Here is a 19,445-nt window from a genome sequence, read left to right as displayed (position 1 = left end):
CAACAAACAGGCCTAACCGTACAAACCGAATAGCAACAGAGAACGACACGACAGTGAGTGGTACATCCGAAAGCCTCACGACCTGCGGCTCATTCTGCGAGACGAGCGAAAGTCAGTCGAGCGGCGAGGCGAACTGCAGAAGCGGAGACGCACATCCAGGTTCCCTCGTATCCGTTGAGCTCGAGTGGCCTGCAAAGAACGCGTCAGCGGACAGTCAGCGCAAGAGAGAGCAGGCCGGACGCACGTATGAGTGTCCCTCCATCGACCGACCAGGTTCCCGCCGACCACCATCCCTCGATAGATCCACCTGCCGCGACTGTCGGGCGTGTACTCCTTGATGATTGAAAACATCCCATCCCACGCCCGCACCCTTCCCTTCAAGATGAACTGTCCCCAAGCCGAGTGTCCCGTCCCGGTGAGCAGAATTTCGTAGTCTCCCTCCGGGTCATCGTCTTCCTCCTCCTCTTCGAGATCATCGAACGCCGTGTGCTCGCTCCAGCTGCGAGCCCGCTTCGCCGCCCGCGGGACTTCGACTCCGCCGGCAATGTCAAGTGAAGTCCGCCTCCTGCTCGTCCCGCGCTCCGTTGAGCCAGTCGAGGTCGACGCGACGGGCTGCGTGATAGTCGACGACAAGTTCGGGCGCGGGAGGAACGGCTGCCCGACCTCGAAGCCGGCATTCAAGGGCGGTCCCTTCCCGCCCGGCTTCTGCCCCTTCTCGAGCTTGACGACCTTCTCCTCGAGCTTCCACACCTGCGGCTGGTCGCCGAACGGTCCCTCGTATAGACTGCGCATGCGGCCGCCAAGCATGTCGCGGTACGAGTCGAAATCGAAGAACGAGAAGCGGCCTTCCCAGCTGCCCGTCAAGTCACCGCGCGTGTAGAGCTTGGGCAAGCCGAGCGAGCTGTACGGATCAATGCACGAGGCGAGGCGGGTGAAGTCGTGATCGTGGATGCGGGAGGCAAGGATAGGGAGGGAGGTCTTAGTCGGGCGAGTCGCGGTCGTGAGCGGGTTGTTCGGGTTGAGATTGGCGACCTGCGCGCCGAGCATGTGTTGCGCCGGTGCTCCGTGCTGGCCGAGCATGTCGTTCTGCGCCGCCGGGTCCTGCTCGACACGGAAGAAGAAGGAGAAGATGGCGGCGTGAGCGAGATTGGGCGGAGACATCTCGATCTTCCGGCCCATGTGGGTGATGAGCTGGGCAGAGGAGCGAGGGCGGAGGTCGGCGAGGAAAGGGCCTTCTGGTGGCGGGCGGACAGGGTACTCCTCGCGAGTGACGGGAAGAGCGGGAATCGTCCATGGCGCGAAGAAGGCGTCGAACTGCGCAAGCAGCGGTCAGGGAGTGGCCATGTCCCGTTTGCTGATCAACTCACCTTGTGAGCGGCAAAGACGTAAGGCTTGAGGACGAAGAATCGTTCGTCCGATTCTTGCGGCGTTTCGGTCGACAAGTCGTCTGCGCGAAACCTCATCAGCGAGTCTTTCAGCAGGGAAGGCCAGCTCTGCTCACCGCCTCCAAGCCATCCAATCCACAAGCCGAGAGCCCTGCCTGCCGTATGCCGCGGCCAACCAGGTTTGAGCGCTTCCGTCAGGAGCGAGTGGTTGTAGAAGAGGCGCATGTAGGTGCGGAGGTACGCGTAGTCGAGGAGGTGCCGCAGGTTCTTGCCGTCTGCATCGTCGAGTGTCAACGCGGATCGTGAGCATAGCCAGCGAGAGCAGCGCACCATTCTCGAGCAGCATGAGGTAGCAAGTCCACAAGTTCTGCGTGAGCTCGTCCGGCTCGGGCAGCTTCGTCTTGCCGCTCTTTGGCGTGAACGCCTGCAGCCTTGGACTGCTCGGCCTCGAGCTGCTCGGCGGAATCGCGTTGCTTTGCGCCGCCCTCCGCATGTTGGTCAAGACGGTGCATCGTCGCTTGAACTCGACCGCGTAGTCCTTGTTCGTCAAGGGACGCCATGGCGACTTGTTGTCGGGTAGGATGTCTGAAGGGCTAGAAGGACGTGTGAAACTCATGGCTGGGTCGAGCTGGAGTTCGGTGTCGGGCTTGACCTCCGGTAAGGTCTCGAGGAGGGCCCGCTTCTCGCGCTTCTCTTCGATCCTCCGCATCTGTAAGCGTCAAAATCCTGTCAGCCAGCGTATAGAGAGAACAAAGCAGTCGCCGTGGTCCTGAGCGGACAGCCAAGAACTCACCTGAGCCCACCTGCGCTCGACGCTCCTGCCGTCAAAACGCTCCTTGAACAGATCCGCATAGAAGCCGGCGTTCTTCGGGCCGAGGACGTCGTAGAAACGCCTGCTCAGAACGAGGAGGTTGGCGAGTTGGCAAGGGGGACCGATCGGGTTGAGGCGACAGACGGCGCGGGCAATCGCTTCGACGAGTTCGGGCGGGAGGGTCTCGATAGGTGCGAGTCGGCGGGGCTCAAAGACAGGGTCTGCGGGCTCCGGCGAGGGCGTGTTGTGCAGCGAGAGACTGGTTTCGAGTTGGTAGGCCAGCGGGAGACTCGGCGACGTCCACCCCGCGAGCGGCGGGCTGTCTGGCGCCATTCACTCGAGTTCGTCGAGTTTAGGACTCGGCACGTCAACCGGAAGCAGCCAGAGCAAGCGAAGTGAGCGGGACGGAGGCAACCCCCACCGCGCGACCCGGCAAGGGGTCAAGTGTCGAAAGAGAGCGAATGATGCAGATTCAATGCAAGGACAACCTTCTATAGATGTAGTGAGTGAGAATCAGCCGGTCCACCGCCGTCGCAACGCCTCGACGACCGCGACAACGCCTTCCGCAGCCGCCTCGCCCGCCTGAGAGTCGCCTGACGTCTCCTCGAGCGTCTTTGTGCCGGAGAAGGCGTATGCGGCGACGAGGAGGAGCTGGCCGGAGACGTCCATGGCGGCAGAAAAGAGAGGAAGGGCGTAGACTGCGTCGACCAGGCGCAGAGGAGAGGCGCAACGTAGAGATGGTAGAGAGGAAGCGTCAGCATGGGCCTCAGCAAGGAATAGAATGACTTGACGTACCGTCAGGGTCGTAATCGAGCTTCCAGAGCAGCAGGGACCCTCGATGAGCGACAAGCATGGTCAAGACGAGCTGCGAAAGCAAAGTCAGCAGCCTGCCAGTCGCAAGCTCTTCGAGGGAGCAGGGCGCACCTGTACAGCCGTAGCAGCCGCATATGCCGGGAAGAAAGCCGCCGACACGTCCGCCTGACCGGTCGCCCAGACAAGCGCGAAGAACGCGAGCAAGATGGGATACGTGACGACGATTAGCATCGCTGCCGTGAACGAGTAATGCTCGCGTCGACCAGTGTGGAGTGCGGTCGAGATGCGCGAGACGAAGATAGAGCCGGAGGCGCCTGAGATGGCGGTCAAGACTTGGCCGAGGAGGGCGAAGCCGGGATAGCGGTTGACGTAGGTCTCGAGGATGACACCGGTACCGCTGCAACAAGAACACTGATCAGTATCTCATTCGATCGAGAGTGAGCAAGAGTTGGCGAAGCCTAAGCGGTTTCGCCGGCAGAGAACGCACCTCGAGATGGCCATTGCGGCGAACAGCGGTCCCCATCCCATTGTTAACAGCTCCTGAACATAGGCATTCCGGAAGACGAAGACGATGTTGGCGGCTATGGCGCCGACGAGGGCGAGAAAGACGAGCGACGAGACGATCGTGCCCATGAAGAGGATGAAGAGGCTACTGAGGACACCGAGGAGGACGAGTGTGACGAGGTCGCCGAGAGCTGCTGCGAGGGGCGTGGCGATGTTGTCTGCAGCATGCGAAATCAGTTGTGTCGGCAGCGTTCAAAGCTAGTCTGCGCGCACCTGGGTTGACCCGAAACCGCCGACACATGATAACGGCTGAGCACATGAAGCTGCCGCAGATACCCGAGCTGAAGCCCGCCGCAAGCATGCTGACGCAGAGCACGAGCAGCGCTTCGAAATATCCGCCTCGCAATGCCTCCGTAACGTCCGCTCCTCCAGCTGCTGTACTGGGCCCCATTCCTGGCTTGTATATGGGATGTTGAAGGGCGTGGTGAACGCCTTTCCGGGACGCCATGCCGAGGATGAAGGCGAGCAGGCCGGAGACGAACGAGACGAGGAGAGCCTGCACTTGCAGGAGGGCGAGGTTGCCGAGGACGAGAGAGCGGCGAGTCAGGCGGAGATCGAGCTCGCCGATGTTGGCGGAGGTCGAGAAGCGGGCGGCAAGATTCATCTCGAGATTGCCCTTGAGGTTGAGGAGGATGGGGACGAGGATGAAGAGCTCTTCGATGCGGATGAAGACGCGCCAGGACTGCACCGTCGCAAAGTCAGTGTTCTGGTCATGGGGAGCGAATGTTGACGCACCTGTAACCGCTGCAGCAGCTCGCCAGCAAGAATGGCTCCGGCCAAGGCGAATAACAGGACGGGCAGGGTCTGTGAAGAATCGGTCAGTCTGGCTCCTTCGAGGTGGAAACGCTCAACATACCTCGACCATCATCTCGCGCAAGAACACTCGTCTCTGCTTCGGTGTCATCCCACCAAACAGCACATTCAGCAGCTTCGAACCGCCTTTCCGAGGACTCCCTGCACCCGCTGATCCTCGCCTGCCCATTCCCCGACCTGCATCTGTCGTAACATCCTCCGTCGCATCGACTCGTGGTAGTACCGCATCGCCAGTCGAGGTGAGCAGCTGCTCGACCTCGTCGTCCGAATCGTCCAGCGTCTCGTCCGCCCTGTCCTCGTCCTCCTTTTCCCGTTCCTTCCCCTTAGCACTCTTTCCGAGAGACGGCGTGTGGTGTACGAGCTCGTAGCCGTCGTCTGCGCCGAGTGTCGCTGCTGGAGGGCTCATCGGGATTGCCGACAATGCCCGTTCGCGCCAGACAAGCTCGTTGGACGCGCTACGTCCGCGGGAACTCCTGCAGCACTCGTAGCGGTTCTGGCAACCTCACAGCAGCTCAAAAGAAGCAAAGCAAGCGGAAAGCCAGTGGGAAGATGACAGCATGCGAAGTCGCGCGAGGAGGGGCTGACCGCGTCCACCGCCTGCCAGCTCCCCTCACGGCGTGATCTGCTGCTTCTGAACGGTTCAGGAGACTCGTGCTACTCGCCAGACCACCACAGTCTTCGCTCAGCAGCGAGGCGTGAAGTGGATCACGCCGTCCCACCCCGCACACATATCGCCTCTTTACAGCGCTCGGCGGGAAGTTTGATGGTGGCCTAGGGTGCAGAAAGGTGAGCAATGGATGTCCAGTCAGTCAGAACACGCTCGGGAGGGGTGTAGAGGTGCCGTCGTCGAAGCCGGTCAAAACAGACCATGCAAGGTGACCACAGGCTGTGGACGGATGAGGTGGGAGGGAAAAGCTATGGAACTCTCGAGGGGACTCTAGCGGGTCGAATGGGCTGGTCAGCGACTGTTGGCGCTGCTCATCTGCTCCTCTCCATCTTGCCGGTTTACCAGCCTGCAAATCCGCTTCTACCGCGCCAAAGCAGGCAGCTGACATGGAAGATCACCTCGCAGACATCTCTTCAACATGCCAAACCCGACACCACCGGCGGCGCCCGCCGCTGGCCCTTCCTCCTCCGCGCCAGAAAGCTTCCGCAACTTTAACATCCCTCCTCCGCCCGTCGCCGGTTCGCCCATCACCATCTGCACGAACGGTACCGCGCCGATTCCCTCTGCCGAACTCGCCAAACTCCGCGCCTCGTTGCTCTTGTCTCGAATCGTCGCGGCGGAGCGGGTGCAGGTGTGCGAGTCGAATCAGCGGATTCTGGCGGATCGCATGACGTCGGGATTACCGAGGGAGTCGGAGCGGAAACGAAGAAGAGAGGAGGACGAGCGGCGGGAGAGGGAGCGGTCGGAGAAGGCTGAGCGAGATCGGATGGAGCGTGAGAAGGAGGAGAGGGAGAATGCGCGGAGGGCGTCGGTACCCGCTGTCAAGCAGGAGCAAGAGGAGGAGCGGAAACCGTCGAAGCAACCGAAGGACAAGCAGCGAGTGTCTGCGGACGTCTCGCAAACTGACCAGGGCAAGGATGCGGAACGGCGGCAAGGCGGGAAGACGGATGCGCAGGGCGACGTCGTGATGAGCGACGCCTCTGGTTCTGCGTCCGTCGCTGCGACGCCGTCCTCGGCTGCGACGCCCGTCTCGAAGATCCCGCTGAAAGGTGCGTTGCCGGTTCACATGTCTCTCGCCGGCGACAAGCTGACTCGCGATTGTCATAGGCGCACGACCACCCGCTATGTCACCAGATGCAGACGAAGAGCCAGTCCAGCCAAGACCTCCGCGACCGTGCGTACAGTCGCTCGGCTCTCCTCGGCTTCTATCTAACCTTTCCTTCGCTCGCAGACACGACAAGAAGAAGCGGAAACGGGACCACGTCTTCGACTCGGATGCCTCTGCGACAGAAGACGGTGCGTCTGTGCTCACATTCTCTCAGGTCGCTCGTAGGCTGACCCTCTGGCCGGGCAGACCAACCGCTTTTGCAGCGCATGCGAACGATCGACTCGACAGCCGCCTCTTCTCCCGCTGCTTCCTCCTTTGCTCCTCAGCTCACCGTCACCTTTGCGAACCTCAACGGTGGTCCGGATGGCGTCACCGCGATCCAGACGAAGCTGAAGGAGGAGCGGTTCACCAAGGTACGCGCACTCAAACCCCGCGTACACCTCGCCGTTACTGACGCGTGCGCGCACACAGCATTCGATCCCCATCAAGCCCCCTCCGCCCGGCTCCGCCACAGCCTTCTACGTTCCCGCGCACGCGCTCGTCCCTCCCCGCCCTCCCGCCATCCCACCCGCCTCGACGCCCAAACGCCAGGGAGACGTCACAGGCGACTTCTCCAACGCCAAGCCGGGTCAGCAGATTGCGCATAGCACGTTCCAGAACTGGGTGGATGCGTATTTGAGGCCGTTTGGGGAGGACGATTTGGCGTTCCTTGCGCCCAAGGTGCGTCACGCTCCGTCTGAGACGAGGCCAGTCTGCTGATGAAGTTCAACGCGCACAGCCGGAGGACTTGACGCCGTACATCATCCCGCCTCTCGGGAAGCACTACCTCGACCGCTGGGAAGAAGAAGACTCGGACGCCCCTCCGCGTCGTCACGACCCGACCTACCTCTCACCTCTTGAGCCGCCCGTCCTTCCCCGCTTGCGCCCCGACGCTCTAACCGAAGACGCGCTGGGAACGGAACAAGTCTTCCTCGGTCCGTTGAGCGAGAGGTTGATGGCTGCGCTGGCGGTGGACGAGGTGCCGGATGTGAGAGGGGAGGACGAGCTGGATGTGCCGATGGAGGAGGGACCGGTGCCGCCGAAGTTGCCGATGGATGCGGTGGATTTGGAGGAGAGGGTCAGGAGGGAGTTGAGGTATATCGGGATCCTCCCGGAAGAGGATGTGCGTTGCGGGTTTTTCGCTCTCGAGCAGCTCGGTGCTGACGTGGTCGACGTCGCACAGCCGGACTGGGGCTCTCGCGAAGACGACGAGATCTCGTCCGCCCTCCGCGCGTGCCAGCGGCTGCTGCACCAACAGACCTCTCTCAACGAAGCGCGCAAGTCGGTCTTGATGTCGCTCGTCAAGGACCGCATGGCCTATCAGGACTACGAGAATGCGCGCGACGCGCAGGAGCGGGTGATTGAGCAGGGGTGGCAGAAGCGGATGCGGGTGGACGTCAAGAAGAAGAAGAAGGGGAAGGACCGCGATCGGCGTGCGGGTGGTGGTGGCGGCGGAGCAGCGGGCGCAGGAGCGGCGGGTGCGGGCAAGGACGAGGACGGGTCGAAGCAGCCTGTCAGCCTCGAGTTGCTCGAGGCGGTCGAGCGGCGCGACAGGCTCGTCTCGGCGTTCAAGCCGTTCTTTGACGAGGACGAGGTCGGACGGTACTATGGCCTGCCGGAGCGCAGCGTGTACGAGGGCCTCGAGGCGGCGCTCGCGGCGGAGGAGGACGGGCTCGACACGGCGGACGAGGCAGACGGAGCGGCGTCGGCAGTCCCAGCAGCGGGCTAGCTCGGTCGAGCGTCTTGGTGGCGAGTCTCGGAGTGACTACGCAGGCAATCCAGCAGTTCCTCCCGAGTTGCAGCGTGTGCCACCGAGTGTGTGAGCGCGAGAGAGTGAGCGGGCGCTGTACGAGTCCTCGTCGGCTGGGAGCGGTTCGAGTGGGTAGCTGTGGGTAGTGTGCATCGATTAGACCCTATTCTGCCATGCTGTACCCTGCAGTACGCTGCGAGAGGCGCTGTGGGCGGGTCAAGGCGAGCGCTGCCTCGAGCGCGGGTCGCTGTCGCTGGCTTGCTCCGCGCCGTCGCTCTCTCGCTCGTGCCACTCGTTTGCAAGTCCCGTGAGCGACACACTCGACTACCACCAGCTGCACCCGTACTGACCACGCAGCCCGCACCACCCCCGCCGCCGCGAACCACCGTCGACTTTTGCGCCTCCTCACCACCCACCCAGCTCGTGCGCCTCTCCTGCTCGCCCTGGACTCGCCTGGACAGCACTGACACGCTCGCACACACCACACAGAAGATGCAGTCTGCTTCGCCGATCGTCATCGATGGCAAGGGCCACCTCCTCGGTCGCCTCGCCTCGATTGTTGCCAAGCAGCTCCTCAACGGCCAGGTGCGCGCCCATCCACTTGCTAGGCAGCTCTCGAGGGCTGGGCGAACGTAGGCTGACCAACCCCGTTTGGTGGGAGCGTCTTGCAGAAGGTCGTCGTCGTCCGCTGCGAGGAGATCAACTGCTCGGGCTCGTTCTTCCGCGCCAAGGTCAGCTTCGCGCCCCTCATTCGACCGGATACGGTGCTTGGAGGAGGTGGACATGCATGAGCGGGCCCCGCGAGGTCGAGGACGGGCGGGAGCGAGGTCGCGAGAGGTTTGCTGGAGGACGGTTGGCGGAACGAGGACAGGCTGGGGAGGGCAGGCAGGGTGCTGGACGGCGTGGAAAACGTTGCAGGAGCGGGACAAACACGGCGCGGACAGGCCAGAGTGCTGTCGGTACACGGATTGGCAGCACGGCAGTCGAGCAGGAGGAGGAGCACGAGTGAGATGTCCCCTCGCCGCAGAGCACGTCGTGCTGACCCATTTTCGTGTCGTGCGTCTACAGCTGAGGTACCACGAGTTCCTCAACAAGCGCCACCTTGTCAACCCCAAGAAGTCGGGTCCCTTCCACCACCGCGCTCCCTCCCGCATCCTCTACCGCACCATCCGCGGCATGGTCCCCCACAAGGTGCGTCGCTGGACGATCAGAACGAGGAGACGAGCGAGCTGACGAGTTTGTGAATGCAGACCTCGCGTGGTGCTGCCGCGATGGAGAGGCTCAAGGTCTACGAGGGTGTCCCCCCTCCCTACGACCGCAAGAAGCGCGTCGTCGTCCCCCAGGCTCTCCGCGTCCTCCGCCTCAAGCCCGGCCGCAAGTACTGCACCATCAAGGTGCGTTCTCCGTCCAGCCCCACTCGGCTTTGCGAAACGAAGAAGCTGACTCTCGACTCTCCCGCAGCGCCTCTCCCACGAGGTCGGATGGTCGTACCGTGACGTCGTTGACCGCCTCGAGGAGAAGCGCAAGGTCAAGGCTGCCGCGTTCCACGAGCGCAAGGTTGCGTCGCAGAAGGCCCAGGTCGCCGCCCTCAAGGCTGCGTCCAAGGCTGCCCCGATCTCGGAGAAGCTCGCCGCCCTCGGCCACTAAACGGGCGACGACGAAGCTGGCGGTTGTGAGTGGATAGGGGAGCTGTGTGGGCTGGAGGAGCGGGGATTGGCGTGGCCCTCGTTTCCTGGGTCTCTTCCCCTCTTGTCTCTCTCGGCTCTCTCTTTTCGCTTGTAGTGTGTGTGCGCGACGGGCAATACTCTCATCGACGGGCTGGAATGCCAACCGTGCCCCGACTTGTTCTCTCGCCTCGTCCCCTCTCCCTTTGTCCGTTCACACATGCTCGCGAACCGATGGCGGACGCGTCTCGCCTGCCTGCTCCTGCTCTACTCCGACCTATCGCTCGCCGCACGACCCCGCCCACACGCGCTCAAGCGCCGCAACCCCTCGTACTCCCCACTCGCCGACCCCTCGCTCGAACAACTCGTCGCGCTCTCGGACCTCGATGATGCGCTCGACTACAACGACCCGAAGAGCTTGTTGGCGAAGATACTCGTCCCGAGGACCGTCGGGAGTGCGAACCTGACGCGTGTGCAGGGAGTTGTCGAGGGTCACTTCAGGAAGCTTGGCTGGGTGCGTGCGAACTCGCTTCTGCTTCGTAGGGCTGCAGGAACTGACGATGGAACCGCACAGCACGTCGAGAAGGACGCCTTTGATGACGACACGCCCTATGGACGAAAGTCCTTCACGAACCTCATCTTCACCCACGACCCTTCCGCGCCTCGCCGCCTCGTCCTCTCAGCTCACCTAGACTCGAAGTATTTCGAGACGCACCCTGAGGACCAGTTCGTCGGCGCGACGGACTCGGCGGCGCCGTGTGCGATGATGCTCGACTTGGCGACGGCTTTGACACCTTGGCTCGACGGTCGGAAGAAGCGTGTGCAAGAAGCGGGCGGCGAGGAAGGCTTCGACGGGCAAGGTGAGACGCTGCAGGTTGTTTTCTTTGACGGGGAAGAAGCGTTCAAGGAATGGACGCACACCGACTCGATCTACGGCGCGCGACACCTCGTCTCGAAATGGTCAGAAACCGACTCGTCCCCCTCTGCAATCCGCTCGACTCCGCGTTCTCCTCTCCGACGGATATCCCACCTCGTCCTACTCGACCTCCTCGGCGCGCCTAACCCGCTCATCCGAAACTTCTTCCCAAATACTGGATGGCTCTTCGACGAGTTCCTCCATTCTGAAGAGCGGCTGGGGATCGCAGGGTACCTGTGGGACGGGTTTGATGGCGAGGCGTACACGGAGCAGAAGGGCAAGCTGGGAGTGAGGGAACGGAGCTTCTTTGTCCCCAGGGCGGCAGGGCAGATGCAGGGTTGGGCAGGGCAGATCGAGGACGACCACGTCCCGTTCGTCCAGCAGGGCGTCCCGGTCGTGCACCTCATCTCGGTACCGTTCCCGAGCGTCTGGCACACGATCAAGGTGCGTCCACGCCTGACATCTATCCCCTCTTTCGCAACTAACGCAGACGCGTCCCGCAGGACGACGCTTCTGCTCTCGACTTGCCGACCATTAAGGCTTGGGCGCTCATCCTCCGCCTGACAATAGCAGAGTACCTCGGGCTGGACCCGACGGGACGGCTGCAGAATGTCAACGCCAAGCGGAATAAGGGCGAGTTGGTGAGTTCGTGGCGTCCTCTTCTCGTCCAGCAGCGTGCTGACGGGTGGTATCCTTCCGAGGCAGTAGCTTGACGAGGCGGGATGAGGCGGAGTGGGCTGAATGCTAGCATAGAAGGAAACTCGCATTGTTGTGGTCGTTCAGCTCGCTTCTGGTCTCGCCGCGAAAGAGGGTATCGAATGATGCTGCAAGTCTACACTACAACGAGGCTAACACCGCCTGCACGGCTCGCCTACTCCTCATCGTCCGACACGTCGCTCTCGTCATCGTCAGCGACTCCGACAACACCAGCGCCAGTCTTCGACAAGTCCTTGCCGAGTGCGCGGAGGCGGTCGCCGAAGACGCTGCGGACGCCGGGGTTGCTGCAGGAGAAGGAGAGTCAGCTCGAGCAGCGGAGGGCGCAATCGACGGGACGAACGTCGCGGTGTCCCAGATCTGCAAGTTGGCCTTCGAGCCGGCCACCGCAAGGGTTGTCGGGTCGTCGGGGCAGAAAGAAGCGGAGAAGACCTTGCCCTGCAAAGGGATGATTCGTCAGGTCCGCGACCAGCTCGGAAGGGAGAGAAAGCACGCACGACGCCGAGGTCTCGCGCAGTGACCAAGCTGATGTTGCGCTTGCCACCAGCCTGCTCATCGACGTTCCACACCTTGACCATGTTGTCCGTTCCGCCGGTGACGATGCAGCCCTTGACAAGCGGGTTGATGTCGAGACTCGAGACGCTCGAGTCGTGCGCCGCGAGCGTCCACAGCGACTTGCCGCGCTGGACACTCGACGGTTCCTTGGCAACAGCGAGCATGCGCGAGTCGAAGGACTGGACGCAGCCGTTCTCCATCGAGACAAGGAACGATGCGGGCTCCCACGGGTCCCAGCGGAGGCACTCGACGTCCGAGTCGACTTTGGTGCCGACGCCTGCGTCGGGCGCGCGAGAGTCGAACACGCGGACAGTGCCGTCCCATGCGCCGGAGAGCAAGACGGTCGGCTCCTTCGGGTTCCACATGACGCTCTGGACCTTGTCGGCGTGGAGCGAGTCGAACGAGCGAAGGGCGGGAGAAGAGGTTGGTCGCGCGAGGTCCCACAGCTTGATGGTCTTGTCGGCTGAGGAAGAGGCGAGCAAGTTGCGGTGCGACCGGTTCCACGACAGAGACAGGATCGAGTCGACGTGGTATTCGGGGTTGGCGACCTTCTTCGGCTTCTTGGGCTTCTTCTTCTTTTTCTTCTTGCCGGAAGCGTCGGTGGAGGGCGTCGAGTCGGTAATGGGGGGAGCGGCGGGTTCAGGAGCGTTCGGGTCCTTGGGAGGAGGGCCAAGGATGGCATCGGGGTACAAGCCGTCAACCACGTCGAGAGACCAAATCTCAATCTCGGGGTCGAGTGTGCCGACAGCGACAAAGTTGCCCTTCTTGTCGTCGTCGCTTGTTCGGCCGGGGCAGAAGTCGAGCCATTCGAGGCAGAGAGGCATGGCTGGCAGGAGGAGGTCGTGGTGAACGTAGAGGTTCTCTTCTCGGTCGTCGTAGACGTAGACTTCGAGTTGGGAGACGTCGTCTTCGGTCTTGGCCGCGACAATGAGATTGTCGGTCGGGTAGATCTCGAGCTCTTCCCGCTCGAGCTCCTCGTCCTCGTTCTTCTGCTCGGTCGTGCGGACTGTCAGCTGTGAATAGCGGCGACGCGCGGAGGGAGCGAACGCACCGACTCGAGCGTGATGTACGGGTCTTCCGCGTTGTCGCCGTAGTACGTCAAACCCTTGATGTTGCTGAACGCGCCCATGGCTGTAACGAGGCGAAAGAAGCGGTATCAGCAAAGCGTCCAGAGATCGACCGCTTAAGCAGTCTCTGCATCTGCGCACCTGTACTCGAGCTCTCCTCGTCGTAGGTATCCAGGTTGTACGCCGCCAACTCGTCGTCGTCGTCCGCCTTTTGCGCATCTCCGTTCGCCGCATCGCCTCCCTTCGCAGCTGCCTTGATCCTCTTGGCAGCTTTTGCGGCTGCGGCGGTCGCTGCGTCTGCGTCGTCCTCCACCATCGCCGCGTCTTCCTCGACGTCCATCAGGGCATCGCCGTTCTCCGCCGCAGACTCCTCGTCGCTGTGACGATCGCATACGCGATACCACGCATGGTCAGCTCCCCACTCAGGAAGACGAAAGCCAGCCAAGGCAGCATCAGCGGACTCACTCTTCCCACTCGCCCTCGCCCTCCTCCTCCCCCTCCTCCCCCCTACCCTCCGCATCAGCCTCCATCATCTTGGCCAACTCCAACTCCATCTTGGCCGCATCCAACTGTCCCCGCGCGAGTCCTTGGATCCGCTCGAGTTCAGAGGCGTCGACCGTGTATTTGGTTGGGTGCTGGGCCGCCGCGCCGCGAGGAATCCAGGAGAGGGAGGAGATGAGAGATGTCATCGTGGGCTGGCCTTAGAACGTGTCGGGTGAGTGTAAGGAAGGGAAGTGCGAAGGTGGAGATGGGGTCGAGTCGAGGTGAACGAGCGCGTTGGCGGGTCGGCTACCGCGCTGGTCGGTGAGAGAGACGCTCAGGAATGACCCTGTAGTTGCGTCAAGCGCCTGCAAGTCGTGTGGAAGGCTGGAGGTCGGCGAGAGATGAGCGAGCGAGATGGAGAGTTCCTCGTGGTCCTCAGCTCGCGCAAGTCGAGTTGGAGTAGCTCGTTGGTGCTGGCAGACGCGTACAAGCTCAGATCCAGCCACCACGAGCCAAGCGAGCGAGTTCGAGGGTGGAAGTCGAGCAAGCCCAGCACCGCCCGCTGTCAAAGCTCTCTTGTTCACGAATAGACCGAATACAAACGAGCGCATTACACCCGCATACTGGACTGCTGTCGCTGAGACTGTCTCCGCCGTAGTTCTTCGTCTATTAGCCACATCCCGCGGGCGAAGGAGGAGCGGTCGAGCGAGGGGGAGGGCGAGGACGAGGAAGGTTGCGATGGGTGGACGTCCTCCCTGTGCGCGAGACCGCAAATTCGTTCATCAGCCATCTGCACAACAGCAATGTGCAGAGAGGAGAGCGAAGAAAGCCCCGCGACGCACCATATCCGCCTCAACACCGCATCCTCAAGCCTACTCCTCCTCCAAACCTCCCTCACCACCTCGGCACCCACCCTCTCACCGTTCTCCTTCCCCTCGATACACGCATCAAAGACTCGGTCGTAGCGTCTGCGGGCGGTAGCGGGGTTGCGTGAAGGCGAGGGCGAGGGAGAAGGGGAAGGGAGAGTCGATCTGCGAGATGGGAGGGCTGGGGAAGGAGAAGCGGGTTTGAGAGGCGCGGAGAGAGGATCTTGGGACGCGGGTTTGGCTGGTAATGGCGGACGCGCCGAAGAGGACGCTTGTGAGCCCGAGGGAGCGGGGGGAGCGGGCGACGAGGTGCGACCTGAAGCGGGGCTGGCGGATGAGCGCGGAGGGATCCAGCCTGGTCGTGGTGGAGGGTCTGGTCGCTTGGCGGGTAAGCTGGGCGAGGTGGAGGAAAGGGTGGGCTGGGATGGTCGAGGCGGGAGCGCGGGACTTGTGCTGCCTGCTTTGGGAGGTGGTGGGGCGTCTAGTGTGGAAGAGCGGCGAGGTGGTAGCTGAGGCGCAAGTGAAGGTGAAGGAGTACTGAGAGTCGCGGAGCGTAGAGGGGATGAGGGAGAGCGAGCAGGCGATGTACTCAATGCTGGGCCGCTCGGAGTTGCTGCTTGGGACGTCTCCGTCGTCTGCATGAAGCGTGGTCGCGACGACGGGGGAGCAGGCGGTTTCTTCGAGGCTGTTGGACCCGCACTACCTTCCCTCGACACCTCCTCATCCTTTCCCACATCTTGCGGATCCGCCAGAACCCCCTCCGCATCCTTCGCCAGACCCTCGTCCGCCTTGCGCTTCTCGTGAGCCCACAACGGCCTCGGCTTGGCCGGTAAAGCAGGCGCACCGCTCATGGACGCCGCAGATCCTTCTGCCTGCGGAACCTCGACAGCCTTGACGGGAGCTTCTGCAGCCGACAGCGGGTCCGCCTTGACCGACTCTGTCTTCAGCCCTTTCGCTGGTGACGAAGAAGAGGCGGAAGACTGGTTGTAGAGGGCGCGGAGTTGGGCCAATTGAGGGCGAGGAGGAGAGGGTGAGGGTGTCCGTCGAGTCGCACCGCCCGTTCGCCCGCGGTCATCTCGCGCGATCTGTCCATCTCCTGACGCCGTAGCAGCTGTTCTCGCGCCCTGCGACGCTGATGATGCTGGACGAAGAGGTGGGGACAAGGAGGAGGTCGCAGCGAGGGTAGCTGGCGGCTGCTGGAGCGGCGAGTTGGCGGCTTGTTCGAGCTGGCGGATGCGGTCTCGCAGACTCAGCGGCTGACCAGCGTCGTCCATAGCAAGAGTCAAAAGCGAGTGGGGGAGAGATTAGCGAGTTTGTATTCAGTTGAATACAACTCGAGTTTGTATTCACGAAGAGTCACTCTTCCTCCTCCGCACCGCTTTACTCTCTTTCGTGCGTGGGAACTCGCTAACAGCTACCAGAGACACACACAAGCTCACCCAGAACCCGCCCGCCTTGCCCGCTCGCTCCATCTCGACCCTCCCCCTCATCCTCGCTCTTCTCCCGAACACTCGCCGTCACCTCGCTCGCACTCAGCCTGGTGAGTCGCCAGCCACCGTGAGGACTCGCAGGAGTATACTTGGGACTGACAATTGCCCTCACACGCACCCGGCACCTCTCCTCGCTGATCCCGGCCTCCCTTTCCCCGTCCTTCGCCTGCACAGTCAATGTTCGCCCGCTCCGCCCTCGCCCGCTCGGCAAACATCGTCACGCGGTCAATGTCATCGACTGCAGTAGGCCGCTCGCAGTGGCTCAAGGACCCGTCGGTCAAATATGTGTACGTCGCGCCCCTCCGTTCACTCCGCTGCGTACCTCCGCCGCTCGTCTGAGGGTGGGCTGTCGTCTCGGGGGCCGAGTAGGCGACACAACGGGCACTCGGAGGACTTTCTGGGACGGGCCGGCCTGCTCGGCGAGTCAGGCAAGGCGGCTGGCGATTGGGCGCCTCATCACCCGGACCCCGCTCCAGAATCCATCTGTGCGAGGCGGAGCAAGGCTGGGCAGCGTGCAGTCTCGAGATTGTCGACATACACACGAAGCACCGAAGTCGCCACCCAAGCTCGCGACGGTCAGCTGACACCTTCGCTCCTGCTCACGCAGTCCCTTCCAATCCGTCAACCTCCCCGACCGGACCTGGCCCGACAAGCGCATCACCAAGGCTCCTCGATGGGCTTCTTCCGACCTCCGCGACGGCAACCAGGCTCTCGTCAACCCTATGACCATCGAGCAGAAGCAGCGCGTGTTCAACCTGTGCGTCCGCCTCTCGCTGCTCCCTGCCTCCTTCTGTATGATCGGGAGCTCACTCGAGTCCGGTCAACGCACAGCCTCCTGAAATGCGGCTTCAAGGAGATCGAGGCGGGTTTCCCGAGTGCGAGTGAGACGGAGTTTGCGTGGATCCGCGGCCTGATCGAGAAGAACCACTGCCCGGACGACGTGTGGCTGCAAGTACGTCTGCTTCCGCATATCACGTTAGGCGCGTGCTAACGAGCTCGTTGGCGCAGGTCCTCTCGCCGGCACGGGAAGAGCTCATTCGCCGGACATTCGAAGCCCTCCGCGACGCCAAGAACGTCATCTTCCACATGTACAACGCCGCCGCCCCCGTCTTCCGCGAGCAAGTCTTCGGCAACACGCAGCAGCAGACGATCGACCTCGCCGTCAAGCACGTCAAGCTTGTCCGCCAGCTCGTCGACGAGGCTGTCGCCCGCGGGGACCGCACCAACTGGCAGTTCGAGTACTCGCCCGAGGCGTTCTCGCAGACTGAGCCGGAGTTTGCGGTTGAGCTGTGCAACGCGGTTCAGGAGGCGTGGTTCGCTGGAAAGGACAAGTCGAAGGAGGCGCCCATCATTTTCAACCTTCCCGCAACCGTCGAGGTCGCCACCCCCAACAACTACGCCGACCAGGTGCGTCGCGCCTCCACTCTCTAGCGACTTCACGCTGACTTTGTCTCGCGCAGATCGAGTACTTCTGCCGCAACATCAAGGAGCGCCAGCACGTCGTCGTCTCGCTCCACACGCACAACGATCGCGGTACGGGCGTCGCCGCGTCGGAGCTCGGTCTCATGGCCGGCGCCGACCGTGTCGAGGGCTGCCTCTTCGGCAACGGCGAGCGCACGGGCAACGTCGACCTCGTTACGCTGGCGATGAACATGTACACGCAGGGCGTCTCGCCCGAGCTCGACTTCTCCAACCTCGAGGAGTGCATCGAGGTCATCACCTCGTGCACCGACATCCCCGTCCACCCTCGCGCGCCTTGGGCTGGAGAGCTCGTCTTCACGGCGTTCTCGGGCTCGCACCAGGACGCGATCAAGAAGGGCTTCCACTACCGCAAGAAGGACGAGTCGAGGCCTTGGTCGATCCCGTACCTCCCTGTCGACCCTGCCGACATCGGCATGACCTACGAGGCCGTCATCCGCGTCAACTCGCAGTCGGGCAAGGGCGGTGTCGCGTACCTCGTCCAGCGCGCTCTCCAGCTCGACCTCCCGAAGAAGATGCAGCCCGCGTTCTACGCCGTCGTTCAGTCCATCTCGGAGCGCACCGCCAAGGAGATCACCGCCGAGGACATCGAGAAGGCGTTCCGTGCGGCGTACTACGTCGGCAAGGACTACAACGGCCGCTTCAACCTCAACGACTACTCCTTCGCGACCGGCCAGGACGGCAAGAAGACGTTCAAGGGCTCGATCACCGACAACGGCGACAAGAAGTCGATCGAGGGCGACGGCAACGGTCCCGTCTCGGCTCTGCTCAACGCCCTCAACTCGACTTGGGACGGCGGCAAGCACAACCTCGAGGTCAAGGAGTACAGCGAGCACGCCATCGGCGCAGGCTCGGACGTCAAGGCTGCGTCGTACGTCCAGCTCGTCGACAAGACCTCCGGTCGGTCCGTCTGGGGTGTCGGCGTCTCGACCGACGTCACCGAGGCGTCGCTCAAGGCCGTCCTCTCTGCCGCCTCGAACGCCGCCGTCCCCTCCGACCGCCGCTACACTGAGATCGAGGACATCGTCATCGGCGGACGCGTCTGAGCGGTCTTGCGCTCTCCCTCTCTCTCTCTCGCGACCAAGCTGGTCTTCCCCCGTGTCTATTCTCCTTTCCGTACGCACCGCTGTCTGTTCTACCACAGTTTGAAGTAGTCCTTCCACTCCCAAAACATGCCGAAATCGAAGCGTGATCCTCTTGAAGACTTCCTCCCGTCCGTTCGCCTCTGTACTCTGCGCTCGCCTTCCAGCCCTTGTTCCTCCGCTCCAAAAGCTCGACAGTCCATTGCGCGAAAAAGAGGGTGAGGGGAGCCGGATGTGCACCTCCGGCTTCAACCGCTCGAGGCCGCCCTTGGGCTGCCCTTTGCGGCTGTTGCTACAGATCTTCAGTAAAGAGTGGATGAACCCCCGAACAACCAAAGTGGTATCGAAACCCTGTTGCAGCCCTTCAGAAAGGGCGCGACGATGGGTACGTTTGTAAAATTCCCTCCGCAGCCTGACAGCGCATTTACGGGTGTCATAGCCCCTCCGCAGCCATACGGCGCGTCTAAGGGGCCTAGGTAATGATCAGCGGTTGCGCGCAACAACCGCCATAGACGCGAAGGTCAGAATCTGGCCGTCTCCATGGTATGGGACCAGACAGAGCTTCGCATCGAATGATAGATATAGGGCCGTCTTATTTGTTTCTGCAGCCCTTCACTGTCCTTGGCTCTTTGCTGAAGATCTCCCCTCTTTAGCTTGTCCACGACAGGCTTACAGTGTTCAAAAGGTGCCGGTGAATTGAGACGCATCCTCGTGTTGCAGGCATACGTTCGAGACGTCGTATGGCGGCAGACGACGGGTGGGCGACGGTAGAGGCGCCAGCGTCGAGAGGGGAGACGTGCGGGGCGAGAGGAGAGGAGGAAGAAAAAGTGTCGAGGTTGAGGCGCCGAAAGCGGCGGGTTGTGACCTCAAATGCCACGGCTGAGGATGTAGCTTGATGAGAGGACCTAAGTGAATAGCGTGGCGACGAGAAAGCGGCGAGCAGGACAGCAGGTCGAGGTGAGAAGGTCATCGGAAGACGCAGCTCGAGAGCGACGTCGCTGTGCCCCGCTGCCGCAACACCGGTGCGTTCCAGCGCCAGACTGAGAGAGACTTGTTGATAGCGGGAAGGAGACCGTCGCAGAAAGCAAGCGATCTCGAGGCCAATCAATCGCAGCAAGCAGCATCCGAGTCCAGCCAGTCGCAGAGCAGGTCGAAGCTGAAGGCTGAACAAGGCGTTCA

At 62.4% G+C, this 19,445-nt stretch overlaps 8 protein-coding genes across 8 annotated transcripts; 4 read left to right on the top strand and 4 right to left on the bottom strand.

Moving 5' to 3' along the window:
• Positions 1 to 75: 75 nt before the first annotated feature.
• Positions 76 to 2,529, bottom strand: RHTO_03116 (uncharacterized protein; the record flags this gene model as incomplete). The annotated part of the gene is made up of 7 exons (XM_016416788.1): positions 76 to 94; positions 154 to 189; positions 245 to 1,314; positions 1,368 to 1,447; positions 1,502 to 1,660; positions 1,716 to 2,094; positions 2,179 to 2,529. 7 exons carry the CDS (start codon positions 2,527 to 2,529, stop codon positions 76 to 78), a joined length of 2,094 nt encoding a protein of 697 aa, XP_016276507.1.
• Positions 2,530 to 2,709: 180 nt separating this feature from the next.
• Positions 2,710 to 4,792, bottom strand: RHTO_03115 (magnesium transporter; the record flags this gene model as incomplete). The annotated part of the gene is made up of 7 exons (XM_016416787.1): positions 2,710 to 2,894; positions 2,992 to 3,061; positions 3,121 to 3,406; positions 3,497 to 3,731; positions 3,787 to 4,255; positions 4,309 to 4,377; positions 4,430 to 4,792. The coding sequence occupies 7 exons, from the start codon at positions 4,790 to 4,792 to the stop codon at positions 2,710 to 2,712; spliced, it is 1,677 nt and encodes a 558-aa protein (XP_016276506.1).
• Positions 4,793 to 5,471: 679 nt separating this feature from the next.
• On the top strand, positions 5,472 to 7,929 carry RHTO_03114 (transcriptional regulator Ngg1; the record flags this gene model as incomplete). Its single annotated transcript, XM_016416786.1, has 7 exons — positions 5,472 to 6,102; positions 6,161 to 6,227; positions 6,285 to 6,349; positions 6,408 to 6,574; positions 6,633 to 6,881; positions 6,940 to 7,323; positions 7,384 to 7,929. The coding sequence occupies 7 exons, from the start codon at positions 5,472 to 5,474 to the stop codon at positions 7,927 to 7,929; spliced, it is 2,109 nt and encodes a 702-aa protein (XP_016276505.1).
• Positions 7,930 to 8,442: 513 nt separating this feature from the next.
• Positions 8,443 to 9,597, top strand: RHTO_03113 (60S ribosomal protein l16; the record flags this gene model as incomplete). The annotated part of the gene is made up of 5 exons (XM_016416785.1): positions 8,443 to 8,535; positions 8,622 to 8,681; positions 9,019 to 9,141; positions 9,201 to 9,344; positions 9,412 to 9,597. The coding sequence occupies 5 exons, from the start codon at positions 8,443 to 8,445 to the stop codon at positions 9,595 to 9,597; spliced, it is 606 nt and encodes a 201-aa protein (XP_016276504.1).
• A 237-nt stretch (positions 9,598 to 9,834) lies between these two features.
• RHTO_03112 (glutaminyl-peptide cyclotransferase) lies at positions 9,835 to 11,238 on the top strand (the record flags this gene model as incomplete). The annotated part of the gene is made up of 4 exons (XM_016416784.1): positions 9,835 to 10,128; positions 10,189 to 10,974; positions 11,034 to 11,171; positions 11,236 to 11,238. 4 exons carry the CDS (start codon positions 9,835 to 9,837, stop codon positions 11,236 to 11,238), a joined length of 1,221 nt encoding a protein of 406 aa, XP_016276503.1.
• Positions 11,239 to 11,401: 163 nt separating this feature from the next.
• On the bottom strand, positions 11,402 to 13,555 carry RHTO_03111 (transducin family protein/WD-40 repeat family protein; the record flags this gene model as incomplete). The annotated part of the gene is made up of 6 exons (XM_016416783.1): positions 11,402 to 11,531; positions 11,588 to 11,682; positions 11,742 to 12,788; positions 12,851 to 12,930; positions 13,008 to 13,243; positions 13,332 to 13,555. 6 exons carry the CDS (start codon positions 13,553 to 13,555, stop codon positions 11,402 to 11,404), a joined length of 1,812 nt encoding a protein of 603 aa, XP_016276502.1.
• Positions 13,556 to 13,959: 404 nt separating this feature from the next.
• RHTO_03110 (EH domain protein) lies at positions 13,960 to 15,489 on the bottom strand (the record flags this gene model as incomplete). Its single annotated transcript, XM_016416782.1, has 2 exons — positions 13,960 to 14,104; positions 14,192 to 15,489. 2 exons carry the CDS (start codon positions 15,487 to 15,489, stop codon positions 13,960 to 13,962), a joined length of 1,443 nt encoding a protein of 480 aa, XP_016276501.1.
• Positions 15,490 to 15,882: 393 nt separating this feature from the next.
• On the top strand, positions 15,883 to 18,230 carry RHTO_03109 (2-isopropylmalate synthase; the record flags this gene model as incomplete). The annotated part of the gene is made up of 5 exons (XM_016416781.1): positions 15,883 to 15,992; positions 16,313 to 16,462; positions 16,537 to 16,657; positions 16,714 to 17,112; positions 17,166 to 18,230. The coding sequence occupies 5 exons, from the start codon at positions 15,883 to 15,885 to the stop codon at positions 18,228 to 18,230; spliced, it is 1,845 nt and encodes a 614-aa protein (XP_016276500.1).
• Between the last annotated feature and the right edge of the window lie 1,215 nt (positions 18,231 to 19,445).

The sequence above is a fragment of the Rhodotorula toruloides genome (assembly GCF_000320785.1).
Source record: "Rhodotorula toruloides NP11 unplaced genomic scaffold Scaffold2, whole genome shotgun sequence".
Lineage (NCBI taxonomy): Eukaryota > Fungi > Basidiomycota > Microbotryomycetes > Sporidiobolales > Sporidiobolaceae > Rhodotorula > Rhodotorula toruloides.
Note: the sequence above shows the minus strand (reverse complement) of the source record. Positions and strands in the feature narration are given on the sequence as shown.